This window comes from Trichoplax adhaerens, genomic scaffold (assembly GCF_000150275.1).
Source record: "Trichoplax adhaerens TRIADscaffold_3 genomic scaffold, whole genome shotgun sequence".
Classification (NCBI taxonomy): Eukaryota; Metazoa; Placozoa; class Uniplacotomia; order Trichoplacea; family Trichoplacidae; genus Trichoplax; species Trichoplax adhaerens.
In genome coordinates, this window is record NW_002060945.1 from 7389942 (window position 1) to 7409866 (window position 19925).

At 34.7% G+C, this 19925-nt stretch overlaps 1 protein-coding gene across 1 annotated transcript; it reads left to right on the forward strand.

The window, feature by feature from the left end:
* Nucleotides 1-3632: 3632 nt before the first annotated feature.
* Nucleotides 3633-3809, forward strand: TRIADDRAFT_23191 (uncharacterized protein; the record flags this gene model as incomplete). The annotated part of the gene is made up of 1 exon (XM_002110586.1): nucleotides 3633-3809. A coding segment is annotated over one exon (177 nt), but the record flags the coding sequence as incomplete, so codon positions are not given.
* Between the last annotated feature and the right edge of the window lie 16116 nt (nucleotides 3810-19925).

Below are 19925 nucleotides of genomic sequence, written 5' to 3' on the forward strand. Positions count from 1 at the left end.
ATTTTTGGGCCTTGGCAATCACGGTGCTATATTGTGTTGAGTACAGTAGATTGATGATAGACTTGTGTATGGGGTGTTTGTTCTTTGACCAGTGCCCTACTGATGCTAGTACTGTACTAATAGTCCAATACCAATGACCAGTATGTACTGAGCCTGCGCAAGCACCAGCCTGGCCTGAGTACCGTAACAAACCGAACCGTACCGCACTGACCAGTGACCAGTAGACTGTATTCACTACTGGCTATGTGAGCACTGGTACAGGCGCTACGGTGCTATAGTTTTTTCTTTTACCACGAAAATTGTATCCAGTCACTTGGACTTGTACTGTCCAGTATGTACTGAGCCTGCGCAAGCACCAGCCTGGTCTGAGTACCGTAACGAACCGCACCGAACCAGACCGTACCGTAGTGACCAGTAGACTGTACTCACTACTGGCTATGTGAGCACTGGTACAGGCACTACGGTGCTATAGTTTTTTCTTTTACCACGAAAATTGTATCCACTCACTGGGACTTGTACTGTCCAGCATGTACTGAGCCTGCGCGAGCACCAGCCTGGTCTGAGTACCGTAACGAACCGCACCGAACCAGACCGTACCGTAGTGACCAGTAGACTGCACTCACTACTGGCTATGTGAGCACTGGTACAGGCACTACAGTGCTATAGTTTTTTCTTTTACCACGAAAATTGTATCCACTCACTGGGACTTGTACTGTATGTTGTTAGTAAGACAGGCAAAGCCTCCCTTAGAACCCGTGGACTATACTGTTCTATGCTGTCAGTGGAAGTTAGTGCGTATCAGATCATTTTCTCTATTTTTTCCCTTGATTGGACTACGCCTGTTCTCAACTTGAAAACCTACTTCTGTACTTCAATATGCTATCGATTTTTCTAGCTACCAGGTGAGGGAGGACTCTGCTGTTCGCTGTCGGCGTTTTCTTCAGTCCAATCCATATTGAATTCTGCATGGAAATTCACCAGAGTGTACAGTACAATATAATACAGTGCTGTACTGTACACTGTACAGTGTGGACGGGCTAATTTCGATGATTTTTGTGAAAGTAAATGGAAAAAATCTTTGATTTCTTCCATAAATTTTATATGAAACCAAAGAGAATGACTTAAATTACAAGGATCCATTGTCAGAATTACTATACAAAGCATAACTTCTTTGTAAATTACGTTTAAATACAAACCGTTATTTCCAAAACTACAGTACGCAAAAATCTCCACACGATACAGTATATCGATCATAACGGTTCCGCACCAGACCGAACCGGTCTCAGATCTACAGTACACACGAATTTACTTACAGTATAATGTACTGTAACCGGATACTGTACAATGTACTGTACACTCTGATCCATTTCGATGCAGAATTGAATTCCTAACTTAAACTACAAAGTCCATCAAAATTTAATAGAAGTGAGTATGCAGACATCCAGAGAGATTGATCAATTTTACATAAAATGGATGAATATCCAAGCATTTTATTGCATTTTTCATAATCTGATAGGAAATTAATCACATCTCGTACTGGTACAGTGCTACTCTTTACAGTCGACACTATACAGTACTGTAATATAGTTACATAAACTGGCAGTCTCTTTTCTAGACTAGGAGTAATCGGTGCATACCGCAGATTGTATTACTTCAAATTTGAATCAATATTAAGTTGTTATTATTTTACGTCAATTGATATCATTCGCCAGCAGGATTAGTGCAGATGTCATTTTCATTTTCTCCAATAAACCAACTCGCCAGAAGGATATAGGTGCAAGCAGATGAAGGATGAATTGAAATACCACAACACGAAAACTGTACAAGCGCTGCGACCCAAATGAGCCGTAGAAAGGTAAATATCAATTGAACTTGACTCTCTTTTGGACATCGACTACAATTATACTGTACTCTATTACTATAAAGTGGTTGATGATTGATCATGATGGTATGCCTATCGGTATAATGCAGACATACAAGACCAAGTAATCGTCATGTCATGACTACCTTAAGTTCAAAATATCTTACAATTCTGTCATACAATACGGTCTACGCAATAATGTGGAAAAGCCTCCTTAACACTGCATGATAGTGCATACGATCGTTGTTTTCCTCTATCTTGACTGTACTGTACTCAAAGAGTGATTGCATCCCATGCAATATTTATATCCAACCTTACTAACGCGATACTGTACTTGCTTAGTTACCTCGGCTTAGAGATATTGACTGAACTCTTGAAAGAGGAGTCAGTTGCATTTTCCATCCTATCAACAGCAACAGGGTTCATCCTACGCTACCTGATGGATGCAATAGTGAGCGCATAGTTCTAACACCCATAATTATAAAATGATGCAAAACAGTCAATCATGGACGCAATACATATACCGATATATACTGTACTATATACAGAATAGTAATAGATGATATTATTAATGAAATTGTTGTACAGCCCCTCCGAATATTGTATTACTTGTATGAGACAGTATATCTGTATGTAATAGTCTTAACCACATAAACATGTAATTAACCAATAGACAATATGAGTTGAAAATAATGATATAGAATATGTAATGGATAGATAGATGGCCGCGCAACTATATCTATCTTTGTACAGTATGTGTACATATACGATCAAGTTATAGCTCCTAAATTTGAGCGCACTGTGATGTTTCTACAGACATTGCCGCGCTGTAGATATACAAAAGAAGATTTCACCCAAGTTTACGATCTCGCTGCAGAGCTCGCACAGCAAGGAATAGTGCAAAGAGAAATATCACGTGAAATTTTGACCCGTTATAAAGGCATAGGTAAATCAACCGTTTACAAAGCAATCGCAAAAGCTCAAGAAAAACTACTTAACCAGGTCAACATGAACTCCAATAATAACCGCAAGTTATCCAACATCAACTCCAATGACAACCGCAAGTTATCCAATAAAGCTGCGACTGCTAAATCTGGTAAAAATGAAAAGAATTCCATCTACTTTACCAATTAATTCACCAATAAGGCTTGCTTGTAATAAATCAATCCTGGTATATGAAGAATTTAATTTTATTTTCCTATCGACCTGTATATGTAGGTAAACAACCATCTATTGGCAAAGCGCAATCAGTACCTCAGTCTGGAATTGTATCAGCAACGGTACAGAAATTTTCGGCAACATTCTACTCATTTCTTTCTTTTCTACATTCTCTTATATACGCGTATAAAACATTCTGTCATGTTGATAATTAGAATAATCGATGCCATACTATACGCTATTGCTAGTGTATTACCCCTTGTTGAGCGTATTGAAAATGAACAAACGATATTACCGATATCAAGTTTTGGACCTAATGGATAATTATAATTTCTTGGTAATAGGCTAACGATGGTAAGCGAACGACAAGGACCAATTATATTTTAAGAAATATAGAGTTAAAAAATCTTGGACCTCAATTTGATGATTTAGATTTCTCTTGCTATTTCGATATGGATAATCGAGAACGTAAAAAATGCCCAAAAAGATGTGATTTTCAAGTCAATAAAAAGTCAATGTAAGTACCAGTATCGATATTCATATATTCAAGGTTGAAAGGACATTTTTTATCACACTCTTAAAACATATTATTATGTATGTATTAATATAACCTCTTATTAAAACAAGTGACACATGCGACTGCTTAAATGTGGATTGTCCTGGATGCTATTTCCCTTGCTCAGAGTGTGGTTCGTTAAAATGTGGAGTTGCTTGCAGAGCAAATCGGAAGTGGTTATATGAAAAAGATGAGATAGAAATCGAGCCAATTCTACGTAGTAGAATGCAATAGAGGTATTGCAATCACTGTAATCATCATAAAGGTGAACGGGATGGCAAAAAAATCTTCATGGTAATTATTCCCATATATTGTATATACGCGTATATGCTGTTTATTATTGTGCAACTCAGAAACAATACATCTTGTTATATCACCAGTTGTTCTTGTCTACTAGTGTGCAATAATAGTGTATGTTGAAATTGTACCCTACTTTCCAGCGAATTCTTAATTTAATTATCAACAAGACTTGAGAGGAGATGCAAGTGAATACCTACACTGATGTAATAACTACAATTACTGATACAAATATGAGTAGGCAATCTACTGTTAGAGGAGCCTATTTCGTATATTCTTCACTACACTACTAAATTATTACTTTTCAATTTTACTATAAAGTATGGAACCCATTTGCAAGGTTGTCCAAAATTCGCTATTATTGCTGTAATAATAATAACATGATAAATAAAAATGTTTGATGCTCATTAACCTTGTCAAAAAACCTTGATAAAGCATTTGTAAAGATTGGTGATTGCTGACTAACGTGTATGCAGTTTTCAAGAGAGGCAATTATTGTTTCAGCCACGTTTACTCTATTAAATTATCTCTGCGCTAGCTAGCGGAAAAAATTCATGACGGAAATTGATTCGAATCTAATAGCAGTTAATTACTTTCAATATATTGACAACGTTTACTGTATTAAATTATCTCTGCGCTAGCGGAAAAAAATTCATGACGGAAATTGATTCGAATCTGACAGTAATTAATTACTTTCAATATATTGACAACATTTCTTAATGTTGACATGAAACTAGATAACCGTTTTCTAAGGCTCCAAGCTAAGTGATGTTGTATAATATACAGTACAGTAAATCACAAGGTCTTGAGCATTTAATTGGATTAGCGTTATTCTATCGGTATGATCGATGGGTTAACTGATGTTTACTGGCTGAATGTAATCAAATTATGGCATTTGTCCCAACCTTAGTAGTTTGTAATAGTATTGAGATCATAAAATTAATAATTAATAAGATTAATAGCATTGACAAAGATTTAGCGACTAAAGTCTTCAAGAATATTCCGATGTAAATGAATGTACGTACAGGCTGTTTAATTTACAGTAACATTTTTATTACCAAAGGAAGACAAAATGCATGCAATTTCGATATAATACACTGTAAATGAGCGAAAATTTATTGGTTATGTATGTGTGAATGTGCCATATTTTAAGATGCATATTACAGGTATTCGTTTTAATGATCCGCAATCGATAAATGCACCAAGTTTGTAATCCCTTAACTATACAGTAATTATATGCACACTTCATAATAAGCTACCAAAAGATCGAATATACGTACTTTGTACAATATACAACTTAGGAATACTACCAAACAATAATACCGAATCAGCTCTAACATATTGAAACCAAGGGAACGCTAGCCAATATAGATACTTTTAAGCTGTAAGTATCAGCTGTCTTCACTAAAGACTTCATCTGACATAAATTATAACCTATATTAAATATGAAGTTTGTCATACAATTATTTTCTAAGCGACCTCGATGTCATCGCTACTAACTTTTGAATTTTTTTTTTGCTTAGTATCATTATTAACTAGCACTTCATTTTTTTCATTTTGCTTTGACGAACTTTTAGCAGGTCTATCGATTTCTTTTTGATCATGAGGATCTCTTTCATTTGAATCAATCGTATCATCATCAGCTATTTTTTCGGCATTATCATTACGAGATGCAGATTTTTCATCCTTATTCTTGCCCTTTAATGATATGTTGACTTTTGAGTCCTGCTTACTTTCAGATTCTTTATCTTCACTTGTATCAGTTTCACCTTTTTTCAATTTAGCAGATTCGAATTTTGCGCCTTGCTTACGTTCAGATTCTTTATCTTCACTTGTATCAGTCTCACCTTTTTTCAATTTAGTAGATTTGGATTTTGTGGCCTGCTTACTTCCAGACTCGTTATCTTCACTTGTATCAGTCTCACCTTTTTTCAATTTAGTAGATTTGGATTTTGTTGCCTGTTTACTTCCAGACTCGTTATCTTCACTTGTATCAGTCTCACCTTTTTTCAATTTAGTAGATTTGAATTTTGTGGCCTGCTTACTTCCAGACTCGTTATCTTCACTTGTATTACTTTCACCGTTTTTCAATTGAGCAGATTCCGATTTTGTGTCCTGCTTGCTTTTAGATTTATTGGCTTCACCCATATCAGTTTCGCCTTTTTCCAATTTAGTAGATTTTGCTTTTACGTTCTGTTTACTTTTAGATTGAGAATCTTCACTTGTATTACTATTGTCTTTTTTCGATTGAGCAGGTTTGCTTAAAACGTTTGAGTTGCTAGAAGTGTCAACACCAGTGTCGCTATTTTCCTCCTTTTCATCTAATTCAGATGATTTCTTTTCGGGGAGACGAGAGCTGTTCTCTCTTGGCTTATTCTAAATATAATTTGTAATATAAATTTAAACATTAGTTTTATAAAAGCAATGCCTAGAGGTAGTTATTAAGGAAGTATTTGGTCGCAAAAGTCCTTCAACAGCTTAGTATCTCTAACAATGCATTCAACTATGCTCAATAGAGGGTTTATCTATTGCATCATATAACGTTTAAATACCTTCTTCTTGGTGTCTTTACTTTCGTTATCATTGGATTCACTTTCGGTAAGTTGAGATTTTTTGGCTTGTGAAAGTTAAATTATGGATAAGATTGTCGTCATAAAATAGAATTAAAATGTGCGTTTTAATTTAAGGCGCATATACAGTATATAGATGATAATTATATAAATAATTTGCGTTGTACTTTTTTAGGTACCAACGTAAACGTACCTTTGTTTTCACCGTCAGTTTTAGTGTTGTCCTTGTTGGGAATTCTTTAGTACAGAAAAATACAGTATTAATCAATCATCAGGCGCAACTGATGTATCCTATACTGTTATACAATTACATTCATTTATTCGAATCACAGTACAATGTTATGAACGTAGGCAATGTTCGTAAATGAACAGTCGTATCTTCCTACTGAAGTTCGTAAAAGCTCGCATAGTTACATTAGAATAACTGATAGAAATCAATAGGTAGTTTTATTCGATGGAGTAAGTTACTAATGCAAGGAAATACATTAAAAGCGTACAAACATTTGTTAGGTAAATACTAAGGTATCATATCATCTTGTTACATAATCAAAGTCGCTTATTATTATCATTCTGCCTATTACTGTATATACCGTATATGAGATATTATGCTGTTGTTAAGATATACTATCCCATATTATGAATAAGGACTTAAGCGTGCTAGCAATATAGTACATTACTTAATTTTATTCCCGCGATTGTCATGTTTGGCGATGTCCTATTTAAATAGGTAAATACTACAATCATTCACATTTTCTTCCCTTACCCTTTGCAGGATTTCTGCAAGTCGTCGAATTTCTTTTGTAGTAGCAAATGCGAGGCTATGTGAAGGGAATAATAGGGTTATTAATGAGAAATTTAAATTCAGCGTAATATACGGTATAATCATCATCTATATACAAGATAACGTCCGTACTCGTATATAGCAACTACTGTAGTGTAGAATTTGAAAAATTATCCAATCACATCAGTAACGATTTAATCATTGTAGTCAAAAATCTCTACTTCTTATATATACATATATATATACAATAATTATTATTAAATAATATATCTATATTCATGTACGGTATACTTCAAGCTGACTCAATATGAATATAGTTTAAAAATACCTTCTAACTCGTTGGAATCGCGTTTTCCTTGATCCTATTTGAAAACGTTAATGAATACTTATTTATCGAGCATAAAAATTGGCAATTTTAGCAATTGACTTGAAGTATTGTCAACTTTAATTATGTTACAGTACGCACAGATCAAGCATGCTAATTTGTAATACTACTGAGTAGAGGACATGCTACTTGAATGATATACATCTCGTACATACTGTCGGTTTAAGTTAGCATGTACAATCACAGTATAGTAGGTTGCATGAGTATATTTCGATAGAATAGGTATACCAATGGAACATACTGTGCAATGTCCATTATAATTATCATGATGGCATATTTGTTGTCAAGAATAAAACAAACTACACAGTCGACTTGAATGTTTGGCGAGGTAATCTCTTTGTCCTACACATAGACTAAGCAGTATTGGCAAGAACATAAAAAGTAGACTAGCGCTAAAAATTTAAAAATTAAAACAACACTATTATTTGTTCTAAGGTAGGAATTGAACGTGATAACGATTGAACTATTAATGAGGCAGCATAGCAATCCTCGCTTTCGTTCTTCTACTCTATGGATTGATGATGGGAGAAAATTGCAGGTTACAACCATTTGGCAACTTCATAAGAGCGATCACTTTGTAAGGTTAGGACTGTGCTAGTATTACTATGATAGCTACGAGGTTTGTATACAACGATTGCGTACAAGAGTATGAGTATTTTAATTTTCGTTTGGATCGTAGAACAAAAATACTACCGTAAGGTTGTAGCATGATCGTCATGGGTTAGGTAGTGCTGTACCTTCATATCACCAAGCTGAGTATTGAGTTGCTTGGTGGAATTTTTACAGGTATCTCTTTCCTCTTTAAGTTGTTGTGATGATTCTTTTAATTTTGCATTAACATTTCTTAATCGGTCAATATCTGTGGTTAATTCCGCTTTATGACTTTCTAAATGCATCATTTTGTTCTTGAGCTCGGTCATTTGCGATTGTTGAAGATTTTTATTGGATTCATGAAGTTTATCTTTCTCAGCCAAGCGTTCCTCTAATATCTTATTTCGCTTTTCAAGATCTGCATTTTTATCTGATAAGCCATTCTTTTCCATCGATGATTGATCTAACCGTTCCGAGAGCATTTTGATTCTATTGGATAAACCAACATAGTGTACAGTTGCCATAATGACGAAGATAGTAACACCGATAGCAAGTAATCGAATGCGATTACGATTTGAATTATGTCCATTCATGATCGCAATATTGGCCTACTACAGCAATAGAAACTTTAACCTAATCGATCCTACTATGACACACCACACTGACTCTTGTGCAATGGATATCTACTACACAAGTTAATACAACGTATCGGACACGAGAACGATTGGATGCCAATATGAATTGAACTAATCTTCCTAATCGATCCTGTTGAAAATGAGTGGGAAGAAAATGGGAAGAAAATGAACAATTTTTCCAGTCGTCTACTCCACGATTAGCCACCACAAGTCGAACCTTTCTCTGGTAGTGGCCGAGGGCAAAACGTGCTACTGCATAGTATCGCTACCCATGTACCGCCTTCCATTGCCATACGAAACCTTTTCAAAATTGAATGGATGGATGGCGCAAGCGACACCCGCTCGCTTTTTCCTACTCAGTACGGTACAGTACGGACGGAGTGACTAGAGGACAGTGATGTGATCAGAGTGTTCTAGTCAGGACCCTGCTCTAATAATAACACTATAACAATCTCTCGCGTCCTCCATACAATTCCCCCCTACCGTGATAGGATAGGATAGCGCATTGTACAATGTCCATGTGCAGACAGAATTGGAGGATCAAGATGGCGTTCATGAAGGCCATCATGATTTTCCATCCAAGTCTTTCTATCTGTTCTAATTTATGAGTCGTGCAGTAAAGTTTGAGCTTTTTTTCTTCTTTTACTTTACCTCTCTGCCAACACTGGTGTCATAACCCTACATACGAGTACAGTATAGGTAGCCGAAAACAAAATGAAATGCCACAGTATGTGGCGCGTATTTCAGTCCGTCAAAAACAAATGGCCGAATCTACAATATCGGTTGGACGTTGCATCCATTCGTCTTGCACCAGCACTAAAAGTGCGTAAATGGATGTTATAGTATCGGTGTGTCATCGTTAACATCTCAGCTGAGAAGGGTAAGTAATGATTTACCGAAACCAAAAAGAAATGCTACAGTATGTGGCGCGTATTTCAGTCCGTCAAAAACAAATGGCCGAATCGACAATATCAGTTGGACGTTGTATCCATTCGTCTTGCACCAGCACTAAAAGTGCGTAAATGGACGAAATTGTTTAATAGTATCGGTGTGTCATCGTTAACATCTCAGCTGAGAAGGGTAAGCAATGATTTACCGAAACCAAAAAGAAATGCTACAGTATGTGGTGCGTATTTCAGTCCGTCAAAAACAAATGGCCGAATCGACAATATCAGTTGGACGTTGCATCCATTCGTCTTGCACCAGCACTAAAAGTGCGTAAATGGATGAAATTGTTTAATAGTATCGGTGTGTCATCGTTAACATCTCAGCTGAGAAGGGTAAGCAATGATTTACCGAAACCAAAAAGAAATGCTACAGTATGTGGCGCGTATTTCAGTCCGTCAAAAACAAATGGCCGAATCGACAATATCGGTTGGACGTTGCATCCATTCGTCTTGCACCAGCACTAAAAGTGCGTAAATGGACAAAATTGTTTAATAGTATCGGTGTGTTATCGTTAACATCTCAACTGAGAAGGGTAAGCAATGATTTAAACAACAATCTTTGCTATACTCGTAGGGTCTACTGGACATTGTGCAGTACTGGTACAGCGCATAAAAGCATCATTTAATAACGCCTTGGACATCATCTCAGTGGGGGAAAGTCTAGAATTGAATCAATATTCATCGCAATCTCAAAATTCGCTTAACGAACGAGTACTTGCATCAAGTATCGTCAATGCAGATGGTATCATGATGTGCTTTGCTGTAGTCTGTAACGCTGCCATTAGACAGTAGTAAACTAACTGCATGGCTACTTTACCAGCGCACTTGCAAACAGTTCCATGTGCAGTTCTAAACTTCCAGGCGTGCTGGTGCTGCTGTGCAGTTAAAATGACCGGTGAAAAAGTCCTTTGCTGTTCTCCTCTTTTTCTTCAGCAATCCCTGCATAGTACAGTATAAATTCCTTCATACCACTATTGCACCCGCAAGATTATCATCTACTGTACATAACTGTGCAGTGTCTACTCCTCTTATAAGTTCATCTAGGAAACGACAGAATCCAAATCAACCGCTTGCCTTAAATGCACATACAGTATCATTGCAACTGATGTACCTTATGCACAGTGATACAGATTACTGGCAGTCTTTGACCCATAAATAGGAAGAAAGGTATTTACTGCAAGTACACACTTGGCTCGCATCAAATTACAAGCTAGAGAACAGTAATACCAATACTATACAGGTTAATTTATATGTGAAAGACCGCTGCCCTGAAATAAACTTGGGCAAATTCTCAACATTCCAACTCATTACGATATGTGTTTTTGGCCTCCAATACCGAGCTACATTTTTTCTATCTCTATGTACTCTAGCTGGTCCAACCACTAGCAACGCAAGCCAGCAAAAGATGATGACAGCTAAAATTAGAATTCCAATAATACACATTCAATATTACATTGAACGCATCATCTTTTTAAATCCTCCATTTCTTATTAATAAGATGATTAGATAGATGCTGACACTATTTCTGAAATGAGCACAAAAAATGGAGGGGGCTATAAAAGTTAAAACATATAGCCTTCACGGCTATCATATGCAATAAAAATTCAAAAAGAATAGAATACCACCATATCAAGTTAATTTAATTGAATTCATTAACGTAGTTAATTAGCTTAAATTGTCTGTTTTTGTTCTCTACAGCGTGATTTAAAAAAACATGTAATCATCTGATTGAATGTATTTTAATTTTTTCGAATCTGTAAGTTTTCATCCATTCCTATAATAATGTCTAAAGGTTTTTAAAAGTGCCTAAATCATGCTTGTCAAAAGTCAAGAAAGGCAGGCCTTAAGTACAAGTATGGTAGGCACAAAGTGAAAAATGGTACACCACGCGTACTACAAGTACATTGGATATCCACTTGGATATAAATACTTCTATCTATCTGTAATAAAACGTTTGTATGATAAATAAGGCTATCAATAAATTTTATCTTACTTGCAATATTGAACTGTATGTCTTTTCAACGTGCAATACATAGTTGTACGTCCAAAATATACTTTAGAATTGTTGGATTTTATTACAGCATTTTACAAAGCATGCTCGCTATCGTTATAAGGCATCTGTGCCTTATCGTCCTTCATTATGACATTTTTGCCTTTACAATATTCGATTTTATTCTATTTTATCATGCTGTACTATAAAGCTTCCACTTCACAGATAGACTACGATATCGACATATACATCTATCGATAAATAGCAATTAGTGAATTTAATGTTGGAGCGTGATGTCCTATTGTCGTGTTAAAGGGACGATTTCAACTACTATATAGTAGAAAGATATTATTATTACCGTAGTCGCTTATAAATAAAGTATGACATATGGTATTTCATAATAAGATAGTGTACATACTACTTGCGGATATTTGTCCTAGTATGTCATGATAATATTTATTTGAACAGTCTACAACTGTTATAATTCAGTAAAGCGAAGTATTGGTGTAAAGTTATATCCAAGCATAAAGTTTCCATCGCATTAGAGATATAGCAGATTACATCTTTTATTGATCAATAGATATGTCGAGTAAATTTGTCTGTATTGATTCATGATTTAAACTTTCTAGATGAAATTAATTGAAAGTAATCCTTGGACTACTAGTGCTTGTACAATAGTGCTCGTCTCTAACAAGTAACATACATTTCATACTAGAGTACACGTAGAAGACATCGTTTAGCTTGTTTTACATTTATAATTAATTAATTAGTAGTACCTTAATAGCTATTTTCATTCAAATATTTTCAAATAATACAATGTATGCGTATCGTAAACAGTCTACATTATAATATAGATTAGTGCAGTAACTATCCTATTATTACACTTTCGATTAGTGCTTTGCTGCATTGATTTATGGTATTACAGCATTTGCTTTAAAGCATTTAATTCACCGTCCAGTATTCATATCAGTTGATTGCAAACTAGTCAATTTTGCACATCGAGATGGCATCGCCAAAGATAAATTGCGTAATACATTATTTTAATAAAGGTCTAACCTACAGTATACATTTTCGTTGATTGTACGGTACAAGTTTGCTTTAATGTTATAAAATCATAGAGCACTGATATTATCCATGAATACAGTAAGTGTGGAATATCTGTATGAGAAATTAGCAGTCCTACAAGCTGAATTGTACAACAATTAAACGATAATTTTGAAGTTAGACACGAATTTAAGTAAAATACTTTTCAAGTTTACATAGACAAAAACCGTGACTATCCTTGGCTTTTAACGGCCTTGTGGCTACTAAAAGATGTTTAAAGAATTTTACAAATACAGTATCATTATAAGATTGGAGGACTACAATTAATATGGCTTTTATACTTTCTTGGCTTAATGACTGAATGCTGGAAGCAATATTGCTAAATAATACTTCAAAGGATCGTTTATGATATTATTAAATAATCGGTTATATTCCTTGAAAATTCTTTATGACAACTAAAATATTTCTTATTTCTCTTTCAATGACCATGTTAACATGATTGACGTGCAGGATATTTGAAATTTAATTCGTATTTAACCTTTGAAGAAGTTAATGCTAGGGGCAATTTTAGTAAAATGGGATAATTAAGCTTTCCTTCATTTTATGGTGTACGCGTGTTATTGTCAGTCCTTAGTATATTACTTTTGGTACATAGTACTGTACAACAGCCGTATACTGGCTATAAGCTATGGTCATTACTAGTCATAATAAGTGCAATGGAATACTCAAACTATTATAATTGAAGCACATTAAAATTTAATTTATCTAATTTTTGTGCTATATTTATGGTACCACTCATGGCATATCGTTAATTTTCATCTTTTTACAAAAGTAACCGGAAATATATTATATATTGCTAAATGTAGAGATGGGTGCGATAAAAATGATTAAGTTGTATTGACTAAAGTTTATAGTTAGCACAGGTATTCAACTTTGCTATTTTGGTAATATTTTTAAAACCGGTGACAGTGTATTGATAATACAATAAGTATTTGGCTACAATGTCTACTTATAATGTCAAATAACTGATATAAAATAGGCAATTGACAAAGCTGATAGCAACAAATTAGTAGTTCGATGTCTAGAAGAAATTGATTAATTAAGTAAAATAAAGACTTGTAAATTATAAAGGAATATCGATAAGTATAGATAAATTCTTATTCTGGCCTACCATTGACTATCTATCTGCCTACAATACTTATCAATCAATCACTAAAATGGTTATAATTCTACTATTTTTAGCTTTAATAAGTAAATTATTATCTATCCTTATAACCTTACTGCACTTTTATCCGCCGACAATATATTCAATTCTATTTACTTTCTTCAAACCCAGTTAACATTATTACTATTTAGTTAATCGTATCAATAATGCTAGGCTTGAATAATTACTGTATTAGTAGATATTTTTAACAGTTTGCTTCTATTTATTTCAATATGACAGGGATTTCTAAAAATCAAACAGTACTATAACTAGTAGATTCATTTTCTGATAGTAGTGACATGGTATGATATTATAATCGAATCTTTATCATAATGATGTCATTGTAAGGGTGGGATATTCAAGGAAATTTTTCTTTTCTTACAATATTTATAGCTTGTATGTTAGATAATGATAACCTTTTATGGCCCCACATTTGGTATTGAAGTCATGATTAAATATTGCGAAGTAATAAAACATTTTAATGCGTTTCTTTAGAAAGGATAAAATTATTAGTAAAAGATACTAGTGAACGTTTGCAAGTTTATATGTTATCTGATCAGTGACTGAGTGGAAAGGAATTAACCGCATTACATAACTATGACATTACGCAAATACTACGATATTGTAACTAGCGACTACTAAACATCTTTATCTATTGTTTGTATTGTGGGTTTGCTGAACGTCCCATTTTCTTCTTCATTTAGATAGGAGAGATTTGGAGTATCGTTTTTGGATGGGAAAGAGGTTTAGTAGTCCCTGGCATAACTATGTTAATTAAAGCTAAGACCCATTTAGGTAGTAAAAATATTCTTAAACGATAACAGGAAGTTTTTTATTGCCAATAAAAGAGTCTTGTCTTTTCTTCATCTGTCCGAAAATATCTACATACGCGTAAAATAATCCTTTATACTATTATTAGACTAGTACATATACCGGTGATTCTAGCTAGCATGGCCACTTTCTCGTGAAAGAATAACCAGGAGGAAACGTGCCTAAAAATTGCAAGTCTATTTTATGCTTCATTGTATACAGCTAATGTTATTTTTACTTATCAATTTTATTACTAGAATACTATTGTCATTAATATCGATCAAAAATTAAAAATGGGTTTTCAAAAAGCTTTCACGTGCATTTATCAATTTTCGATATCATTTGAATTTATGAATACTATTCATATGTTTTATGTAATAGAACATGGTATGAAGGTGTTCCCGTTATAAGTATTATCGAGCAATGTACCACTATAATATCATAATTGGTAATGGATTATTAATCATGATCCATTTCTTGTTATTCGAGCAATAATCGCGTTCATTTATTAGCGAAATAAACGTAATTTTGACCATTAAATATCTATTGTGATATTGGTGTGTTGTAAAGAGAAATATAACGTATGCACATCATTGACATATGTTGTAGAATTTTATAGTTATTTAAAGTAAATATCGTTGATGCGCTGAAAAGGTTGCCAAGATACATAAATTCGACTAATTTAATTAGTGATGATTGTATAGCATGAATGCCAGCGAATTTATTCAGTAATGAATTATTAATATGCTATTAATTTAAGCGATATCTATATAATATTTTTTTGTAGACGGAAATAAATGAAAATAAAGCGGATAAGTGTTTACATGGATAGATCGCGTTAATGTACCGAAGTAACGTAATATGCAATGATATTCTTCTGTGCGTTCATTGGAGCTCCTTCATATCCAGTTTCCCTAATACATTACAGATTTTTTTTTAAAGAGCATTTCGTATTGAGATTAAACTACTTGAAAATGAATTGACTTGATAAATTATCATTATCTGATGTAGATGAAAAAATGATAGAAATTATTATAAAGCCAAAGTATTATTTACTAAAGTTCACACGAAGGCCGATGTTGCCTTAGTAACCTCTGTAAAATGTTCTATACTGTGCTCTACAATGAAATGTATGATGTTGTATCCCACTGTAAAGCGTTCTGGCTTTAATCGACGCTTTGCGTTTATTACTTTATTGTTGATTGAGAAAATATTATGCGATCACTGAGTACGACAAGTATAGTTGGTAAAGTGTAAGCTATAATAAAAGAGCGTAGCTTGAGTACTTTGCAAATTGCGTGTATCCTTGTATCTTCCATATACAGTATATCACTACTCAACGGCTTGTCCTTGAACTAATAAGCAATTCGGTAGCGAAGCTACAGATATTGTCGTAGTGTACTAGTTCTTTCTAGTATAGACAATATCATACTTTGATATAGACAGGCTACTATAGACTACAGTACTATATTAGTTGATGAATGATAATCGGTAAAACTTTAAAGACTTTGATGATTTGAAAGAACTTGCCGCAAAATCAAAGGAGAAGGATAGTGACTTTATGTATTTTTTTTTTTTTTTAACGTAGAGAAGAGTTTCAGGCGAAGGTGATTGACTACCTTATTCGCGTGTGGATAATTTGAAAATTGACTCTTTGTAGTGCTATTCACCGTAGTTTGAAATTGCGATTGCTAGGATACACAAGAGGTAGAATTGATGGATCGCCAACATATCCGTATTTACACATAATGGAATAATAACCATGTAGTTAGAGGTGGAATTGAAATGATACCGCAGCGCAACATTCTAGATTACTTTTAATCTGTAAAGTCTTTGAAATAGGATTTATATCGAAATATTTGTAATTGGTAATTAGTAATAAAAATGTTGACGCAATATCTATTGCTAGGCTCCAAACTGTCTCGATAACATGATACTGTATATAATTTGTTGCTTGTATAACGAAACTTTACTTACTTACAAAGTATTACCGTAGAAATCTAGTGATGGAATGACGCTGGTAATTTACAGTGCTATATATGAGGATCACAAGACCCTGCCGTTAGTAATTGATCAATACAAAACTTCTTTAGTCTATTTCAGTAAGAACTTTGTGAATGAATGATCAACATTTCAATTCTTACAGAGTATAAAAGAAATTCAGGATAATATAGAATTTGTTTGTACAGTGCTAGATACCGAAGATAGTAGAAAAACTTGCAATCGTTTCGGTGGCTACTCAAAAAAGAGAGAGAGAAAGTGGCATAGTTGTGCCAGACGATTCGATAACCTATGTGATCGATGATTTTTGCGCCTACTTTAGTTGAACTTACGTACTGTATATCGATGTCGCTATTATGATTATTAATTAGGCCTCTTTCGTTTCTGATTTCGAATATTAAGGATATACGAGTGTACAGTATATAGACTATCCTCGTATAGTAGATATTTGTGTGAGAGTTTGACGATCTGCTTGTTGGCTGAATCATACTATAAATACCAACTCCAATTACGCTAGTCGATTTCATTAGGTTGATTAACAATAATATTCTATGTGCGAGCTTGTGATATTGATATTTGAAAGGTATGCTGGTAAATTACTATAGAATAAAAAATAAACTTGCTATTACAGATTGAATTGAGGGTTTTGTCAGTTTATCGGATAACGGCCAATGGTAATCGATTGGCTAAGTTGTTTAATGTAGAGCAGTATGATGACGCTGTATAATTTACCTATAGTCTAGATGCCAAAAGTTAGCCTAAGATACCCGCTCTAATACTATCGCATAAAATGATATTCAAGTGGATAGTACAACAGTGAACAAGTAGTATACAGTTGCGTAGCAGAACTACAGTAAAGTGTGATGATAGTAATTTTGCACTCAGTAACCTGGTTTTTACAAGGTTTCCCTCGGATAAGCACACTGGAGAACTTCGTTTGCGAGAGTGTAGTTTATCCAGTATAATGGGCTGGAACTGTCCAACTTGACTACATCACGTACTGTATTATATTGAATATCAATAGCGCATGAATGGGGGGGGGGGGAAATGCAATTTCAGGATCATAATTGGATTTGCGTTGCGCAAAATTGAATTTTCTTTTCCTTTTTTCGTATTGATTTTATTGGGATAGACTTCCATTTAAATCCGTCTTTGGATGAGTGGAATATTTAATTTTAAAGTTGGGATTCCCTGGTAGTATAGGACAGATGTGTTTAAGTTTTGTATTTTTTCCCGACGAAAAAACAGTGTAAAGACTAATTATAATGATAAAGAATAGAAAGAAAGTGGACGGTTTGCAGCAATTGTATGATACGACACGCTTCCCTTTTGCCAATTTAAGTGAATCTTGTACGACAGCATAATACATCGTTAGGACTCAATTGGGTAGAATGATTTGCAGAAATATTGACAATTCGTTTTCAGTTGTATTAAACGTCATCTTGTAACATCATTTTAGTCGTAGTTGATATAGTCAAAATAAACAGGATAATTGGACAAGTGGATTGAAGTCGATTTTGCTATAGTTTAGGTCAAAATGGCATGGATAAAAAACTAAGTAAATATATCGCTTAAATTACAATTTTACAATGTAGAATTATACTACCGGATATTGTTAAATTCTAATGCGAATCAAAACTAGTCGGGTTTACCATGTACTAAGAAATGCATTGAAATGGACGTACTGTAATCAACCTAAATTAGTTAGTGATCAAGCTATCATACTTGTTAAAATACACAGTCTTGAAGGAGAATTGGAAAAGAAAGTAACTTGTATTCAATCTGTGATTGGAAATTGAGCTATCTTTCACTTGTATCATTTTGACGGTTGGCAATTTTACTTGTGCCATTTTTATCATGATATTTTGAGCCATGTCATTGTTGCCGTTCAGCATACTGTCCATTTGATATAGTGGCAGAGTTTACTGAGTGAATAACAATCAAGTGTATACTAGTGTTTTAGTGGAATACTGTAAGCCAAATTCAGTACCCATATTCGATGGGATACTCCATTTGATAGTACAGCGTAAGACTCAGATTTGCACTGGATTGGACTAAGGCAATTTGTATTCGGAGTTGCTAGTCAACGCCAATCGGAATGGTGCGGCATGACAGAGTCAGTCAGGCGGAGTTGGGAGTAATGTATCTGACTCCAACTTGCCTGTAATACAGTATTATCCCATGGAAAGGACTTGACGAGAGCGCTTTACTGTGGATATTCATCTATCCTAAGAATAGAAGAAACGCCACAAAGCTCCCCCGTAAAATACTTTCCTTGTCAACGAAATATCCACTTCTGCATATCAGTGTGGTTGAAAGTTCCAGTCAAGCCGAAAGCCGAGTTGAACCCGACTGGAGGAAGGGAGTGAGGTTAAGTAACTGTTGGTGGAGCGATTGTAGTCAATTCGGCTTGGAAAATCAACCATTGGATGGGGGTTGTGTTTTTACTCCATTTAAGGACTGTCATGCATATGATATAGCTTTTGGAGTGGCATAAGTGAAGGACGACGATCGGTCTTTTGGACTTGTTTATCATCTTCGACTCCACCCGATAGGATGATAGCGCAGAAAAGGAAAAGACGATCTTGGGACTATGGAGAGTTGATTAGACTGCGCAACGTCCATACTGACCAGTGTACAGTATAGGTACGTACGTTGACGGTATTGTTGCAAGTTAATTTGCAGTTACTGCCCATTTCATGCTACAATCCAGTCGACGATTGGGTGAAGAGTACTATACTGTACAAATGGATTGTGTTGTGCGTTTGTTGACGGGTATTACGCAGGCAGTTATTATTAATTAAAATGTCCAATGATGAAGACAGTGAGCGGTAGTCATGGTAGAGGTCGACTTTAAGGTACACACAAGGAGTGGCTAAGTAAGGTAGAAGAGTCAATGGGGGTGAAAAAGTTGTTTTGTCTTGGTTTTCTAGCATCTGCAGTAGTAGGTGATGATCGTGTCGGTTGCAGCAACGTTGGAAAAGTGTTGTTGATCAGTTGAAGACAACAAGAGATGATGATTGCACTCGTCTTGTCTACACACTCAATTAACGGCAGTCAATTAAATCCATTGATTGATTAATTGACTTGCTCTA